This window comes from Artemia franciscana, chromosome 20 (genome assembly GCF_032884065.1).
Source record: "Artemia franciscana chromosome 20, ASM3288406v1, whole genome shotgun sequence".
Taxonomy (NCBI): Eukaryota; Metazoa; Arthropoda; class Branchiopoda; order Anostraca; family Artemiidae; genus Artemia; species Artemia franciscana.
In genome coordinates, this window is record NC_088882.1 from 21,531,384 (window position 1) to 21,550,789 (window position 19,406).

Below are 19,406 nucleotides of genomic sequence, written 5' to 3' on the forward strand. Positions count from 1 at the left end.
AATTTGATCTGATTTCCATTGCTTCAAATTTTTTTTTTTTTTTTTTAGCTTCTTGGAGTTGGATTTAGCTCCTTGATTATTTTCATCGATATTGGAAATCACGTACAACGTTCACATATTGCAGTGCTACCGGATGTCTCAGAAGTCGAGCGTGCCTACCTGTAAACCGACCACCTCTCCAGTTTTCATCTCAGTATCTTCAGAAAAAGATATTCAATGCATTTTCAGTTCAATATCCAAGTTGAAAGGAACAAAGGTCCAGATCCGCACGGACTTGCCGACCAAATTAAATGCCGTGAGAAATGAATTACTGGCTAAAGGTAGGGAACTATGAGATAATGGATCCATACAGTTTACACGATTGAGGCAAAAAGGTGCCAAATTGAGGCTTGAGTACAAATCGGATTCAAGGTCGTAGTGGGCACAAGTGCAAGATTATTACAGGCGACTAGCGGTAAAAAATTAGGTCTACCCCGCTCCTGATTGATAGTTTTTGCATTTTTCTGTTTGTTTGATGTTGATTTTTTATTTTCGTGTGTTGCTTAGGCTAGCTTGGTTCAAGATTCTCTTCATTATTTTTGCCCTAATTATTTCTGTTCTGTTATACCTACTCAACATAAGTTTGCTCGAAGGATGGCAAGTTTTCATGATTCATCAGTGGCACGGGCTCCTTATCACGCGGACTTGCTGGCGTGAGGTAGTATCTTTCCGACTCTTTTTATTTGAATTCTAAGTTTGCGGTTGCGAGGGATGATAGGCGTCAGCTTTGAAGGGGGAACCTCTGAACCTTTCGTTACTTTCTGAAACTTTTAATGTTTTTGGCTAAAGAGAAAATAACACTTTTTCAGAAATAAAACCGTCATCGCATGTTTTTCCTGGTGAAATAAATAGACTTGAAGATAATTCAAAGTGAATTAGATTTATAAACACACAGGGAATAACCAGTTCTATTGATGAACTAACAAGATTATTGCCAAGAAATCAAATTGATATTTTGGGAGTTTGTGAAACATTCATCAGTGATGCGACAAAACATAATGTTAAAATCCCAGGATATAATTTCATTGAACAAAGCCAACAAATCCATGGAAAAGGTGGCCTTGGGTTGTTTTTGAAAGAAGGAGCTGGAAAAATACGACGTTGAAAAACTGTGTAAAATTTCGGTTGTTGAATGTCGGCCCGGAACCAAAAAAAACTACAAATTTGCGTCGTTTATTTGGCCTCTGTCGGCACCAATCCCGCTTTTTTTAAATCTCTGAAATCTTTATTAGCATCTTTAGATGATAAAGATGTTGTGGTCATAGGGGATTTTAATACAAACTTACTGAAATTTGAAGAAAACACTCAAACAAGAGAATTTATTACTCTAATGACATCAAAATCATTGATTTCCTCATGTACAATCCCGACACGTGTTTCACTCACTAGAGCAACTCTCATCGACAACATATTTTTAACGACATCAGCTACGTCTTCACAAATTATTTTAACGGATTTTCTGATCATTTTTTGTTTATTTCTGATGTGAAATACCAGCTTCAGACAAGAAAAGCTCCAGAAACAATACACCGGAATATCAATAAAAAAATCTGGACTGTTTAAAGGATAAATTGAATATTATTGATTGGTCTCGTGTAGTTGATGCTGAAGAAGTAAACTCAACAACGGCTTATTTCTACGAAGAATTTAACGCTGCTTTTGATGAGTCATGACCCAGAGTAAAAAAAAAACGAATAGGGAAATACAATTAATCCGTTCAACCATAGAATTGCCCTCCCTTTTGACCTCAATAAAACAAAACAAGAGCTAAGAGCTCATATCGCACTTGTGGCGAGGTCGGAGGAGCCAAGAGCTCATATGGCATGAGCTCTAGCGAAATTCTAAGAATCAATAGATTAATTTAAAAGGAAAATCAGAGGCTTAACACCGGTCGGGATTTATAATAAGAGCTCTGAGACACGAGATCCTTCAAAACATCAAAATTCATTAAGATCCGATCACCCACTCAAAGTTAAAAATACCTCAATTTTTCTAATTTTTCCTCTCCCTTCAGCCCCCCCCCCCCAGATGATCGAATCGGGGAAAACGACTTTATCAAGTCAATTTGTGCAGGTTCCTGACACGCCTGCCAGTTTTCAAAGTCCAAGCACACCCAGAGGCACCGAACTCGCCAAAGCACTGGACCCCCCTAACTCCCCCAAAGAGTGGATCCAGTCCAGTTACGTCAATCACGTATCTACGACATTTGATTATTCTACCCACCAAGTTTCATCCCGATCTCTCCACTCTAAGCGTTTCCCAAGATTTCCGGTTTCCCCTTCCAAATCCCACCAATCGGGATTTAATCCTCTCCTGAATCCCCTCGGGATTTAAAACAAGAAATCTGAGACATGAATTCCTTCTAAATATTAAATTTAAAAATGCCTCACGAATGGTCACAGTTCTTAAGTTAAAAATACCTCCATTCTTCTAATATTTCCGAATTCACACCCTCTCCAACACCCCCAAAGAGAGAAAAAATTCAGTCCGGTTATATCGATCACGTATCTAGGACTTGTGCTTATTCTTCCCACCAAGTTTCATCCTGATCTCTCCACTCAACGCGTTTTCCAAGATTTCCAGTTCCCCCCAACTCCCCCCAGTGACACTGGATCCGGTCGGGATTTAAAATACGAGATCTAAGTTACAAGGTCCTTCTAAATATGAACTTTCATAAGGATCCGATTACTCCTTCGTAAGTTAAAAATGCCTCATTTTTTAATTTTTCAGAATTAACCCTCCCCCCCACTCCCCCAAAGAGAGCGAATCCGTTCCAGTTATATCAATCACGCATCTAGGACTTGTGCTTAGTTTTACCACCAAGTTTCATCGCGATCCCTCCAATCTAAGCGTTTTCCAAGATTTTAGGTCCCCCCTCAAATCCCCCAATGTCACCGGATCCGATAGGGATTTAAAATAAGAGCTCTGAGACACGATATCCTTCTAAATATCAGATTTCATTAAGATCCGATCACCCATTCGCAAGTTATAAATGCCTCATTTTTTCTCGTTTTTTCCGAATTTACCGTCCCCCCGCTCCCCCCCCCGATGGTCAAATCAGGAAAAAGATTTCTAATTAATATGGTCTGTTCCCTGATACGACTGCCAAATTTCATCGTCCTAGCTTATCTGGAAGTGCCTAAACTAGCAAAACAGGGACCGACAGACTGTCAGAATTTGCGATCGCCGTATGTCACTTGCTAAATTCCAAGTGCCATAAAAAACGATCTATATGAAAATTGTTATCACTCACAAATGAATAAAATAAAACAACTTTCAAAATCTACAAAAATCTACTTTCAAAAATAATACCTAATGCTAAAACAACATTTTATTTTAATTCTTTTAGTGAAGTAAGCAAGTCACCAAAGAAAACTTGGGAGCTAATCAATTCATGCTCATATCGATCGAAAACAACTTCTACATCATCAGAAATAAAGGACGCTCATGGCAATATAATTAAAAGGGAGCTAAAAACAGCTAATTACATGAATTCGCATCTCACGTCAATTGGACATTCGGTAGCCAACAAGCTCCAGCATAACCTGCCCAATGGTCAATGTGACTATCGTACATACCTCAGAAAGCCTTCTGAAAAATTTATGTTTTTAGCACCGGTAACAGAGGAAGAGCTTGCTAATATTGGTAAGCTTTTAAAGAATGGGAATTCCCGGGGATTGGTGAATCGTTTACAAACATTATGAAAGTTATTTTACCGAGCATTAATAAAGCAACGTGTCATTTAATAAATCTGTCATTTAGATCGGGAACTTTTCCAGATCCATTCAAGAAAGCAAAGGTGATTCAAGTTTTTCAAGCAATTTCAAGTTCTATATTGTTTTATTCAATTCAATTTATTCAAATAAAAAAAAAAAACACACATAACACCAATAATCAAACAGTTCGTGGTAACGAACTGTAGTAAGGAGCGACCCGGCTCAATAGTAACCAAAACTCTAAAAAATGGAATTTTGATACCAATAGCTATATCAAAAGAATCGCATTTTAATGCTGGTTTTAAATATATTAAATAAAAAAAAAATAATTTTTTTAGGTGAAAGTAAGGAGCGACATTAAAACTTAAAACGAACAGAAATTACTCCGTATATGAAATGGGTTGTCCCCTCCGCAATCCCTCGCTCTTTACGCTGAAGTTTGACTCTTTGCCACAATTTTACTTTTTCAAACAATTAAAAGCTTTAGCGTAAAGAGCGATGGATTGCAGAGGGGACAACCCATTTCATATACGGAGTAATTTCTGTTCGTTTTAAGTTTTAATGTCGCTCCTTACTTTCACCTAAAAAAATTATTTTTTTTTTATTTAATTTCTGAACGTTTTTGAATTAATGCATGTTTGGTTTTGGCTCTCCGCACATAAATTATTAAAATGAAACTTGTATATTAATTCTTTTTTTGGCTAAATGGGGCTTTCTCTTAGTTTTGATCAGACGATTTTGAGAAATAAGGGGTGGAGAAGGAGGCCTAGTTGCCCTCCAATTTTTCGGTTACTTAAAAAGGCAACTAGAACTTTTAATTTTTAATGAACGTTTTTATTAGTAAAAAATACACGTAACTTAAGAATTAACTTACGTAACAAACTTTCATACCTTATATTTTTATTATGTATACGAGGGGGTTTGTACCCTCGTTAATACCTCGCTCTTTACACTAAATCGTAAGTTTTGTCTCAATTCTTTAAGAATGACCCCTGAATCAGAAAGGCCGTAGAATAAATATTTGAAATTATTAAAAATACTTTAGCATAAAGAGCAAGGTATTTATCTCCTCCTAAATACCTCGCTCTTTATGCTAAAGTATTTTTAGAACCCCTCATATGCGTAATTATCTCTGTTCGTTTTAATTTTCAATGCTACTTCTTCCTTTCATTTGAAAAAACGTTTTCATGTTTATTTTTCATTGTTTTCTTATAGTAATGCTAGAGAACCCTGCGCCCTTTTCATTGAATTCTTCTTCCCCCATGAAAGATTCCTCCAAGGAAAGATCCTCCAACATAGCCCCCTCTTCTCATCCCCACCCCCAAACAAAATAAAATCCCCCCTGAAAACGTCTGTACACTTCCCAATAACCATTACTATATGTAAACACTGGTCAAAGTTTGTAACTTGCAGCCCCTCCCCCAGGGATTGTGGGGGAGTAAGTCATCCCCAAAGACATAGTTATTATGGTTTTCGACTATGCTGAACAAAATGGCTATCTCAAAATTTTGATCCGTTGACTTTGGGAAAAAAATGAGCGTGGGAGGGGGCCTAGATGCCCTCCAATTTTTTTGGCCACTTAAAAAGGGCACTAGAACTTTTCATTTCCGTTAGAATGAGCCCTCTTGCGACATTCTAGGACCACTTGGTCCATACGATGACCCCTGGGGAAAAAAAAAAAAAAAAACAAACAAATAAACACGCACCCGTGATTTGTCTTCTGGCAAAAAATACAAAATTCCACATTTTTGTAGATAGGAGCTTGAAACTTCTATAGTAGGGTTCTCTGATACGCTGAATCTGATGGTGTCATTTTCGTTACGATCCTACGACTTTTAGGGGGTGTTTTTCCCTATTTTCCAAAATAAGGCAAATTTTCTCAGGCTCGTAACTTTTGATGGGTAAGACTAAACTTGATGAAACTTATATATTTAAAATCAGCATTAAAATGCGATTCTTTTGATGTAGCTATTGATATCAAAATTCAATTTTTTAGAGTTTTGGTTACTATTGAGCCGGGTCGCTCCTTACTACAGTTCGTTACCACGAACTGTTTGATAAGTTTCATCAAGTTTAGTCTTACCCATCAAAAGTTACGAGCCTGAGAAAATTTGCGTTATTTTAGAAAATAGGGGGAAACACCCCCTAAAAGTCATAGAATCTTAACGAAAATCACACCATCAGATTCAGCGTATCAGAGAACCCTATTGTAGAAGTTTCGAGCTCCTATCTACAAAAATATGGAATTTTGCATTTTTTGCCAGAAGGCAGATCACGGATGCGTGTTTATTTGTTTTTTTGTTTTTTTTTTTCCCAGGGGTGATCGTATCGACCCAGTTGTCCTAGAATGTTGCAAGAGGGCTCATTCTAACGGAAATGAAAAGTTCTAGTGCCCTTTTTAAGTGACCAAAGAAATTGGAGGGCACCTAGGCCCCCTCCCACGCTAATTATTTTCCCAAAGTCAACGGATCAAAATTCTGAGATAGCCATTTTATTCAGCGTAGTCGAAAAACCTTATAACTATGTCTTTGGGGACAACTTACTCCCCCACAGTCCCCGTGGGAGGGGCAACAAGTTACAAACTTTGACCTGTGCTTACATATAGTAATGGTTATTGGGAAGTATACAGGCGTTTTCAGGAGGATTTTTTTGGTTGGGGGGAGGGGTTGAGAAGAGGGGGATATGCTGGGGGAACTTTCCATCGAGAATTTGTCATGGGAAAAGAAAACTTCTATGAAGGGAGAGCAGGATTTACTAGCATTATTTAAAAAAAAAATAAAAAATAAATGTGAAAAAGCTTTTTCAGCTGGAAGTAAGGAACAGCAATAAAACTTAAAACAAACAGAAATTATTACCCATATAAGGGGCTCACCTCCTTATGATACCTAGGTCTTTACGCTAAAGTATTTTTAGTAATTTCAACTATTTATTCTACGGCTTTTGTGATTCAGGGGTCATTCTTAATGAATTGGGATAAAATTTAAGCTTTAGTGTAAAGAGCGAGGTACTGACGATGGGGCGAATCCCCTCATATATGTAATAAAAACATGAGAATACAAAAGTTCTTTACGTAAGCTAATTTATAAGTTACGTAAATCTTTTACCAATAAAAAGATTCGTAAAAAATTAAAAGTTCTAGTTGCCTTTTTAATTAACCAAAAAATCGGAGGGCAACTAGGCTTCGCCCCCGCTCTTTTTTTCTCAAAATCATTCGATCAAAATTATGAGAAAGCCATTTAGCCCCCCCCCCCCAAAAAAAAATATTTAAATTTCGTTTTGATTATTCCTCTGCGGAGAGCCAAAATCAAAACATGCATTGATTCAAAAACGTTCAGAAATTAAATAAAAAAAACGAGTTTTTTTAACTGAAAGTAAGGAGCGACATTAAAACTTAAAACGCACAGAAATTACTTCGTATATGAAAGAGGCTGCTTCCTCATCAACGCCCCGCTCTTTACGCTAAAGTTTTTTACTGTTTTAAAAAGAAGAATTGAGAGAAAGAGTCAAACTTTAGCATAAAGAGCGGGGCGTTGATGAGGAAGCAGCCTCTTTCATATACGAAGTAATTTCTGTGCGTTTTAAGTTTTAATGTCGCTCCTTACTTTCAGTTAAAAAAACTCGTTTTTTTTATTTAATTAAAGATCCTAGAAGCGAACTTGTTAAGGACAATAACAACAAAAAATTGAAAATGAAGAAGAGAGAAAAAAAAAAGAAAAGAGAAAACATGGGTAATTAAAGCAAATTGAATAAACATTTAGAGAATTATAATATCAAAATTTTAGTACATTGTTATATAGCGAGCGAAAACTTGTAGATAGCTCGACACTGGAGGGTATTAAATTCCATTGAAGTATATATTTATAAATGCGGGATCGCTGAGCGGAACTAGAGACACACTCGAGGACAATGAAGGAATGGTTGGATGAACGGAGACAGTGGCCTTCAAAATTATTACTATTAAAATAAGATAATAAATGGGGAGGAAGATTTTTATGGTAAACGGGGCATGGAAGGGATAGATTTAATTTTTTGATGGTTTGTTCAAAAGAGTTAATACCAAAATCGGAGTACAAGTCCTGGGTGGGATATAGTCGGGGCAACCGAAAAACTGCTTTGACGGCACGGTTTTGGGCAGATTTTAATTTATTGGTAAGTGAAGGGTAAGTATTGCCCCAAACACATCCACAGTATGATATATATGGGTAAATAAAAGAGTAATAAAGGGTGAAAAGGATATTGGGGGGAAGAAAATAATTCACACGATTAATCATGCTTACCTGTCGACAAATTATGGCTCTGATATAGGACACATGTGTTGCAAATGATAGGGAGGAGTCTATGTGGACACAAAGAAACCTGGCAACTTCGACCTGCGGAAGGATATTGGTAGAATATTTTAGGCCAACCGCTTGCTGAGCTTCATTTTTTTTGTAAGGGGTCCGAATTAATACAACCTGACTTTTCTTGCTGTTAATGGTCATGCAGTTAACGAAACATCACTCCTGTACTCTATTCAGAAGGGTTTGAGTAGAGGTGTTTGGACAAATGGCTACCTCAAAATTTCTATCGGATGCATTTGGGGAAAATAGAAAGTGAGGCGGGGGAAGGCTAGTTGCCCTCCGATCGCTTTGACTCTTGAAAAGAAAATTAGAACTTCCGACCTCCAATGCAATGAACCCCATTCGAAGTTCACGTGATCACCCTTTCCACAAAAACCTTAAATGTCCTCAGGGTATAACTTACAACCGTTGCCCTGAGGGCTGTGGTAGGGTTGTCATCCTTAAAGACATAATTACTTGAACTTTTAACTGCGTTGAATATAATGGACATCTTAAATTTTTGATTGGATTTATTAGGGGAAATGATGAGAGTGGCAGGCCTTGTTGCTCTCCAATCACTTTGAACTATTAAAAAGGGCACTAAAACTCGCAATTTCCAATCGAACGAGCCCCTTTCGAAGTTTCTATGACAGCTTCTAAATAAAGTGTCCCAGTCCAAAAAAAAAGAAAAAAATTATAATGCGTTGTCCCCAAATCATTGCCTATGAAACGTGAACATTTGGTTTAATCGAACATAAGAGCTGAGATACCAAACCTTTAAAACTAAAACAAAACTAAAACAGGAATTGGCAGCAAACTCATTTAATGTATAAAGAGCTTGTGAATGAACAACAATGTCAAACGCTTTTGATACAACAAGTGCGCATATATGCAGAATTTGTCCCTTGACTGAGAGAAGAACTGAGAGAGGGCGATGGGCATGTACGCAGCCAATGCGTTTTTTAAACAGAACTTACTACCAACATAATTAAGTACATAAAGAGCAAGAGGTAATGAAATATATCCAAATAACTTACTAATATTATGCCTGACAGTTATAGGCTATTCAGAGGCAAGTTATAGGCTACAGTTTTAGGCTACACAAATCCCACGATCTTTACCCCATTTTAAAATTAAAGTTAACGTGCCCCCAAAGAAACCATATGGAATAAGAGAATTACAAAGACAGTTCTGAAGTAACTCTTTAGAATGAGGATTCAAAAGAAAAGTATAAGAAGACTTAGATTTCAGTCGCTTTATCCGCACATTAATAGCATCAAGTGAAACAGGAACAATGATATTTTTTGAAAGTTTAGGGGGTAAACACTGAGGCAAAAAAAAAAAAAAAATCTTACTTGATTAGCATAATTTAGTATGGAAAATAAGCCTGAACAGTGCAACATAAAAGTTGTACAGTGCTTTAATACTACAAAACAGGGAGGCTAGGATGACTAAATGTAAGGGCCAATGTATATGATTCCAATTACGATTCTTAAGCCACTTTGAATTATTTGCACGAGGAGAACTGATTATCAAATTGTAAAGAGAAGAGCAAATGGTCATTCTCTTCTTTGTCAACGTGAACACTGGAAGTGATTAAAGTTGCTGAGCAAACACCATTATCAAGATTAGAGCAAGAACTGATTTATGAATATGTGTATCAGGCTGGTCTTTACTTGTAATCCAAAATACAGGAGAAAGGGTATTTAAAGGAGTTTTGGAACGTTGAGTTGTTGTATTTGTGTTACAATTCATATCACCGATTAATAACCAATCATATCCGTTCGCACAGATCCCAAAGATTACGTTTTTCAGCTTGACACAGGTTTTAGTACATGTAGTAATGAAAATTGTTCTTGTTATGCAGCAGGTAAAGATTAATTAAAATAATATCACCTATTCTGATCACGAGATAACAATCATCAGATTTGTAACACTTAGGGGGAAAAGACAAAGTTGACGCTATATGCTACACGATAGACCTCCGGAAGGGTGACCGCGTTTGCGTCCTACATTCTAGTAAATACAATAATGATCAGCACTTTTTGCATAAAAACACCAGTCAACAAGTGTTCTTAGAGTAGGACTATGTCAAAACACCTCAGCAGACTGTCAATCCATATATTTTTGTCCTTAGTTCCAGTAATATTAAAAGAGCATGTATTTGTAGATTTTTAATTCATTTTTGATCAGATTTTGAAACAATTTCATGAAGCTTAGGACACTTAGGATATAGAAAGCTATAAGAAACATAATCAATAGAACAATTCGCACATTTCGAGAGCAAGTTACAGGGCGAGCAAGGTTGATTCACGAGGACCAAAAAATATAGAAAATATTGGAGTGCAGCTCTTGCAGGCAGCTACAATATGATTAGGAGACCAGCATTTGTGACAGCAACAACGAAGAGCTTTGAATTCAAAAACATGTAGAAATTCATAATGAATTTTCAAACCATTTTTAAGCAGATATTTCATTGCAGCACTGCTGAAAAAGCGAGCTTAATTGTCATAGAATGTCCAAGCATGGTTGCATCAGAGACCCTCTCACAATCTAATATATTTGATAAATCATAATCGTGCTCATTTAATCATTTAAGCAAACCAAAGATCTTTTTTCGATCAATTTTGCCTTCGAATTATTTAGAATGGATGAAACAAAATTGTAGAAAGCCTTGCCTGCAAGATCTTCAATTTTTACAACTAGCTCATCACTCAAGGATTACAAGTTCCAACAGATTCATGACCAAGAAATTTATCAATCAATTCCTTAGGTTTCTCCAGATGATTCACGATTGGAGGAACATTTGAAATGATAATGGTGGCAAAGCCATCAGAGGTGCCATTAGCTGGAGTAATTTACATAAGATGTAGCCAGTAAGGTGTTAACATTCCATCAACATCAAGATTCCGTTGAATCTTGTTTTCTTAGTAGCCAAATGGGAATTTGCAATTGCTGGTATGACAGGAAGTTCAATACATGTGCTAATCATATAAATAGAAACTTGCAACCTACTTAAATCACATTTTTAGAAAAGTTCCCTAAAATCCTTAAGGAGGTTAACTAAAATTTTTTGGTCTGTACACAAAAAAAACAACTCAGACAGGGATACAGAGCCAAAGAGAGATTTCTTAGCATCATATACACATGAAATATCAAAAAGTCCACCACCTGTTTTGTAATTATTTCATCCTCAATGCTTGCTTCAACATTTACTTGTACAAGTTCAAAACAGGTGATACATAAATTATTTTTCATCAGTTAATGGCTTGGTATAGCTTGGCATTCCACAGAGAAAAAAAGTCAATAATCTAGTTAAAGATTAACTCAGGCCAAGAAATCACTTGGAATTAATTATGATTTGACTAAAATGAATGCAGACAGGCAATAATATCCAATTCGAGCTAGATATTATCTCATTGAACTGTGAATCAATACTGATTCCATGATCTTCCACTGCGTTTACTGTGAAAGGAAAAAGTTCATCAAAATGATCTCTATAAAGACAGCCCTGCTTAACTCAAGATTTAATGAGAAACCAGCTACTAACCTAAGTCCCTACCTTTAGCAAAATAATGTTATTTTAGTATCATACTTTGTCAAAGCTGTTCAATCAGCTGAATCAAACCTTACTCATTATCTAAAAAACTGAGGACTAATAGCATTTGATGACTCAAGCACTGCTCAGTTACTAGCCTTAGAGTAAAAAATAGATCTAAGGAACCCCTACTCTTCCTAAAACCACACTTCTCTTAAAACTTTATCTATACTGTCTTTAATTCTAAAAAGTATCATCATACTAAGTAATTTGCTTCCCACAGAAACCAGACTTATGATATGACATGGTTCTAAAATTACCACTCAGTCTTATAGAGGGGTTTCATTAGAGTTTTCCTGGAAATGCTAGGTACTTCCATTTATTACAAAATCATATCCTTACATAAGAAACTCATTTACCAAATAATCAGCATCTGGGACCTCATTATTCTTAATCCTTTTAGTATGCACTCTCATTAATTTTTCTTCACAAAAGAAAATTTCCTTCAGATCTAAAGAGTCAGACAGATTAACAATTCTCTTTCAATTTATTAAATTGCTTTACTATTAACATGCTTTCAATTTATTATAATGTTCTGCTATTACGCCATCTGGTTGCACCTTCCAGATCTTTGGCAATTTTGTCCATGGCCTCCACTTCACACTCCCTTAGTTCATATTTTAAGGCTTTCTCCACTTTGTTCCTTACTCATATTTTCATATGATCTTTCACACAGATAACTCTTGTACAAGCCTCTCCTTCTCTCTATTAAACATAAAGCAATTTCACTAATATTCTTAGCTATAGTCTAAGTTTCTTCCCTAAGCAACCATCAATAACTTCATATTTTCCGAAAATTGTTCCATGCATCTTCAACATTGTCAAATTTAAACTCGCCACTTTAGTATCCCGCTGTTCCTGGAAAGGTTATCTCAAATTTTCATCCTTGGGTCCAGTGGCATCATTGAGGGGGGCTAGGGGGCAGTTGCCCCCTTCCAATAATTTGGAAAAAAATACTATAATTTATTAAGCAGCTTTAAAACTGTTGGTTGTTTTAAGTGTCAAATAAACTCTTTATTTTGTTCCAACTTAATATTTTTTCAAATATACTGCCTTTGACACCATATCATCAAGTCAAAATGTGAGCCTATTTAATGGCAAAATTGAGAAATGTTCTATGGTTCCTATTTTGCCACATTTGCTCAGGTCAATTTATTCCCCTTATATTTAATACAATTCTAATTCCTGAAACCTATCAGTTCAAGATAAGACTCTTGTGTTTTAAAACTTTCAAAATTAGAAATGAATTCACCCTCTACATCTGCAAATAGGATAGAAAAGGAATCATTGAAGAATAAGAAGGTAGATATACAATGCATATAATTTTCTGAATGAAAGAGAAAATAAGTCTTCGTGCTTTTTATAATGATATTTGCAAAATAACTAGAGAGGTCAAATTGGTTGTAGTTTGGTCATGGAATATGGTAGAGAGGGATCCACTCCAGGAATAATTTAATTATTTTAATTTGTATTTCCAGTATTTAATTGAAACTCTGATCCTTTTATTTGTTGCTAAAATGCCTAATAAGTGCTGATAACCTTCTAATCCTTGTGTTTTGAATTCATATATTAACAGACAAATATTAAACTGCCTCTATGTACCATACCATGCTGACTTTTTTTGCTTTTCTAAATATTTCTTTTAACCAGCAACAAAAAAATAACTGACATAGATGTGCTGAGAATTATGACCAAAGTATGTCGCACTTGAAACAATGCCAGCACTACTTGTGGGACATTTATCTCTGCATTGGCATGTTGTATATAATGTTAGCTGAGAAAATATTGAAGTAAATTTCAACAAGGTATGTATATTTTTCTGACAATTTAGAAATGTTGTGTGCATGTATAAGTGGTACCAACCCATTCTCTTTTTGCATTGTTATCAGTTTTATCATGCAGCACTAGGAGACCTTGTTTTGCTTGAGAAGGAAATAATTGACATAAAAACAATATTCAGCATAACCCTCTCTAGAGATGTATAACCCCATACCCTGATTTACAGATGAAAAACTTTTGTGTAATTTTTACAGAATTCGTTTGCTTTTTTAAACATAAAGGGGGAGGTAATTTTCAACCTCTTAGAGCCAATTTTCCCTTCTGATTCATATCCCTGGTAATTTTTAATTAATATAATGTTTATGGTGCAATAATGTCACAAACTGTTCAGGTTTTGTAGAAGTGTTTGTCAAAGAATTCCCAATGGATAAGTTAATAAGTCTAACTTTATTCTTTGGATACTTTAAATTGTGGTCACTATTTAAATATGGAGAATATGTCACAAGTTTGACTCTTTCTCTCAATTCTTCTTTCTAAAACAGTAAAAACTTTAGCGTAAAGAGCGGGGCGTTGATGAGGAAGCAGCCTCTTTCATATACGAAGTAATTTCTGTGCGTTTTAAGTTTTGATGTCACTCCTTACTTTCAGTTGAAAAAACTTTTTTTTTTTATTTAATTTCTGAACGTTTTTGAATCAATGCATGTTTTGATTTTGGCTCTCCGCAGAGGAATAATCAAAACGAAATTTGCATATTTTTTTTTGGCTCAATGGCTTTCTCATAATTTTGATCGAATGATTTTGAGAAAAAAAGAGCGGGGGACGAAGCCTAGTTGCCCCCCGATTTTTTGGTTAATTAAAAAGGCAACTAGAACTTTTAATTTTTTACGAATCTTTTTATTGGTAAAAGATTTACGTCACTTATAAATTAGCTTACGTAAAGAACTTTTGTATTCTCATGTTTTTATTACATATATGAGGGGATTCGCCCCATCGTCAGTACCTCGCTCTTTACACTAAAGCTTAAATTTTATCCCAATTCATTAAGAATGACCCCCTGAATCACAAAAGCCGTAGAATAAGTAGTTGAAATTACCGAAAATACTTTAGCGTAAAGAGCGAGGTATTAGAAGGAGGTGAGCCCCTCATATGGGTAATAATTTCTGTTTGTTTTAAGTTTTATTGCTGTTCCTTACTTCCAGCTGAAAAAGCTTTTTCACTTTTATTTTTTAATTGTTTTTTTTTAAATAATGCTAGTAAATCCTGCTCTCCCTTCATGGAAATTTTCTTCTCCCATTACAAATTCTCGAAGGAAAGTTCCCCCAGCATATCCCCCTCTTCTCAACCCCTCCCCCAAACCAAAAAAATCCTCCTGAAAACGCCTGTATACTTCCCAATAACCATTACTATATGTAAGCACAGGTCAAAGTTTGTAACTTGTTGCCCCTCCCACGGGGACTGTGGGGGAGTAAGTCGTCCCCAAAGACATAGTTATAAGGTTTTTCGACTACGCTGAATAAAATGGCTATCTCAGAATTTTGATCCGTTGACTTTGGGAAAATAATTAGCGTGGGAGGGGGCCTAGGTGCCCTCCAATTTTTTTGGTCACTTAAAAAGGGCACTAGAACTTTTCATTTCTGTTAGAATGAGCCCTCTTGCAACATTCTAGGACAACTGGGTCGATACAATCACCCATGGAAAAAAAAAAAAAAAAAAAAACAAATAAACACGCATCCGTGATCTGCCTTCTGACAAAAAATGCAAAATTCCACATTTTTGTAGATAGGAGCTCGAAACTTCTACAGTAGGGTTCTCTGATACGCTGAATCTGATGGTGTGATTTTCGTTAAGATTCTATGACTTTTAGGGGGTGTTTCCCCCTATTTTCTAAAATAACGCAAATTTTCTCAGGCTCGTAACTTTTGATGGGTAAGACTAAACTTGATGAAACTTATATATTTAAAACCAGCATTAAAATGCGATTCTTTTGATGTAGCTATTGGTATCAAAATTCTATTTTTTAGAGTTTTGGTTACTATTGAGCCGGGTCGCTCCTTACTACAGTTCGTTACCACGAACTGTTTGATTAAATAATCAATAAGGCTATTTGTCATACCTTTATATGAATAGCATGTTAACTTATGAGCCATTATATGACTAAATAGTGTATTGCTTATAACTAGATTGTTATATTTGCAAAATTAAAGTAGTCTGTAACCATTAGCCTACTATTTTCTTTTCCTACACCAAATGTACCTAGGCTAGGATACTATCTATCCCTATTTCTACTGATTTGGGCAACAAAATCTCCTAATAAAATACCATATTTCTACCTGTAATGTTGTCTATTTGTTCCTGTGGTTGTAAAAAAAAAATCATCTCAGTCACAAATATCTCTATATGTTGGTAAATAAATTCAATATCACCTAATTTCCTGTTTAATAAATCTGGGATATGAGAGTCAAAAGCTTGTAATATGTCAAGTTCAAAGCATCTTGATCTATCAGTCAAAGTATCAATATAACAGATATTTTTTAGTTTTGTAACATTCCAAGTTGGAATTAGCATTCTTTAATTTATTGAAATTATTATGGTCTCAAAAAGGAAGACAGTCCCAGAACCAGTGTAGGATAGGGACTAGCACATATCCTCAAATATATATAAAGTGCTTAAGCCAGCTTAGAAATGGACAGCATGAAGTCCCTGGAAGTTCTGGTTAAATGAAGGCTTTGTTCAATCCTGGGCCCTTTGTGGTCACAACATGCTTTTTCACACTTGAAAATACTTTTCTATCAACAAGAGTATAAACCCTAGATAATAAATCTTCTATGTATCACCTCCAATTTAATATATTTGTTCCTATAAATATTATGCTACTACAGGGAGGCATTCCATAATAGGTGATTTAGCTAGGAAGATGTTTTCCAGCCCACCAAAACAGACCAAACAAAGAAAAATTATTCATTCATCAAAATCCAGTGCAAACACTATATTGTTTACTAGGCCATAGTTTCTGCAAACGTTTCCACTCCTCACAGTCGCCATTGTAATTGTAAGCATTGTAAGCAGTTACAATTTTGACTTGCAAAAAATCTACACTGATGCCACTATGAGGGATACCATTAGATTTCTCATTTTGAACTATTTCCAAAAGGCATGGTCAATTTTCTGACAATACCAACCAACTGCCCACACTGATGTCCCCAGATATAGCCCTAATAATATATTTCATTTTGTTTCTTGTCATGACATCATTCTTTTTTGTCAAAATAGGGTTTTGTGTCCTTTTAAATCTGATGAAATTTAGTCCTGCCTGTGTAAGGTCAATAGAATTGTGAATTTAAACATTATTGAAGATGATTTTTTAAGTAGAAAACAATGAAAGCACACATGATAGTCTGATTAACAGGAGCATGCTGCATATGAAATTATAATGTAAAAATTTCAACTGGTCAAGTATTTTCTTTTAGTTTTTTTTCAAGGGTTATATCTGAGACCATTAGGAGGGGATGTGTATAGACAGATAAGCAACCATCATATTTAGAAATAGTATAGGCAAAATAATGAATCTAATAATAGCCCACTATTTGATCTGTTTAGCATGTTTCCTTCCAAAGAAGCTAACCACTAAATATTTACTGGTTTATATCTTTATTCTATGATATACAAAAAATCATGAACAAGCTGTCATTTTAAGATATCAAAATGGAATTTGTAGGAGTAGCAGTATAAGCTAGAGTAAAACCCCTAGTGCTTGGACAGTGCCTAATCTCACATAAGAATCTTTCTGCTTTGGACCACTTGTCTTAGATTAAATCTGCCAAAGATTAAGTATGTCTGTGATTCTAATACCAAGCCCATTTTTTGACTTGTCAAAGTTCTAAGATCTAACTTTTTCTGTCCATATTCTTGTTCTTCCTCAAAATGCTAAGATCTTACAGCTCACTAAGATAAAATTCTAGTTTAGCTACTTTCTGCTATCTTGGAAAATGGTTAAATTAGGAAAAATGAAACTTTCAGTAATCAATGCAGGGCCAAAACTATACTCAGAGAAGGTATTGACAAGCTTTCATGTTAACCCTCTTCTAATTTCTATTTCTTAGAAATTTGCCTACTTGAAATTTTCAGTTGAAAATTTTTGAAAAATATTTTCAAGTTGAAAACATCTACAATTTTTGGAACTGGAACATTGGTTGAAATTTTGATAAATCAACACTTCACATTAATTTCCAGTTATCAGTTTTTTTTTCTCTGGCTTTATTTCTGAAAATGCAATTCCTGTTTTTTTTTTTGTTTTTTTTTTAGTATAAATTTAAATCATATCAATGTGTTTTTCTGTAAATTTAGGAAATGTATTTGTAGATCTTTGAAACCTCATAAAATGGGATAGAGCAAGGTTGTGAAGCTGAAAATACTTTTCTTGCACTTCATTTAAGCAGAAGACCTATTTTTCAAGGTTTCACTTTCATAACACAAAGATTTTTAACCATAACTAAAGTTCACTGCCCTCTAGTGGGAGAAGGAGTAGTAGGAGGTACTTCAAAACAACTTCCCAAAACATACTTTAGTCTGTAGACCCATCCCTGAAAGTTTACTAGAGCTTGGAAACAGTATATGAAGAAGAGAAACCAAGAGACCCTGTCAATTTATAAGGCATTACAGAATCATGTGACAGATTCTGTAAAAAAAAACTTAAATCCGCTTATGAGGAAAAATTAGCTTCTGACATCAATTTAAACCCAAAATCTTTCTGGAGACATGTCTCTTCTAAAAATCCAAATTATCATACTATACCTGACCTTGTTGACCACAGTGTACTAAACTCATCTCCAATAGATAAGGCTGACATTCTATATGCACAATTTGCTTCTGCCTTTACCCAGAACTCAGGTACCTCCTCACCAGATCCTCCATTGTATGAGGTGCTTTTCCTTATGCCCGATCTGTCAGTAAGTGAAGTAATGGTTTTCAAAAGCATTGAGAAGCTTGATGTAAATAAGTCAAAGGGACCAGACGGTGTTCATCCATGTCTTCTTAAGGAGTGTCAAAAAGCTCTCAGTTACCCCCTGTGCATGCTGCTCTAGTTATCTCTTCAAAATGGGGAACTACCACATGATTGGAAAACATCTTATATAACCCCAATCCATAAAAAGGGACAAAGAGACTCAACAGAAAATTACTGTCCTATAAGCATCACCTCTGCAGTTGTTAAGGCACTTGAGAGATTTGTTAAAAAAGCTCTAATTGAAGATCTTTAGGTCAATAATATCCTTTCTGCATGACAACATGGATTCAGATCTGGTAGATCTGTGGACACTAATCTCATCCAAACATATGAATTAGTGACTACACTGCTTGATAAGGGTTACCTTGTTGACATGATTCTTCTTGATCTGTTCAAAGCATTCAACAAAGTTTGTCATGATTTCCTCATAATCAAAGTGAAGGCTGTGGGTGTTGTACAGTGGATTATGGGCTTCCTCACTTAAAGATCACAGAGTGTCAGAGTTTTTGATTCACAAGGAACTCCTCATTTCTTTTCTCCCAAAACTGTATTAAGTGGTGTGCCCCAGGACACTATTCTTGGACCAACACTTTTCAACTTCTATGTTAATGATCTACCCACCCTTCTTTCAAATCTTATTACCCTTTATTCTGATGACTAAAAACTAGTTGAAAAAGTGGCTACTCCCTCTGACCAGCAATCAATTCAAACAGATCTTGCCAGTCTAGGAAGATGGGCTAACATGTGGCTCCTTACTTTCAATATTGACAAATGCCAGGTAATCTGTTTTGGCAAACACAACAAGCATCATAAGTATTTTCTTCAAGACAACTTCCTTTCTGCTGTTTCTGATGAAAGAGATCTTGGGGTTATTGTAGATCACCAATTAAAGTTTAGCAGCCATGCTAAGTCTGTTTCATCTTCTGCAAATAAAACCCTTGGTATCATAAAAA

General features: G+C 35.5%; 1 protein-coding gene across 2 annotated transcripts in view; it reads right to left on the reverse strand.

Moving 5' to 3' along the window:
• The window catches only part of LOC136039896 (U6 small nuclear RNA (adenine-(43)-N(6))-methyltransferase-like), a 51,907-nt gene that overhangs the window by 30,668 nt on the left and 1,833 nt on the right, over positions 1-19,406 (reverse strand). The window contains exon 1 of one of the 2 annotated variants that reach the window (XM_065723878.1): positions 3,528-3,646. The exons of the other annotated variant lie outside the window; for it this stretch is intronic. Coding sequence (XP_065579950.1) covers positions 3,528-3,539 — 12 coding nt within the window. The 5' untranslated portion in view covers positions 3,540-3,646. Of the gene's footprint in view, positions 1-3,527; positions 3,647-19,406 lie in introns of those variants that run through there. 2 annotated transcript variants of the gene reach the window in all.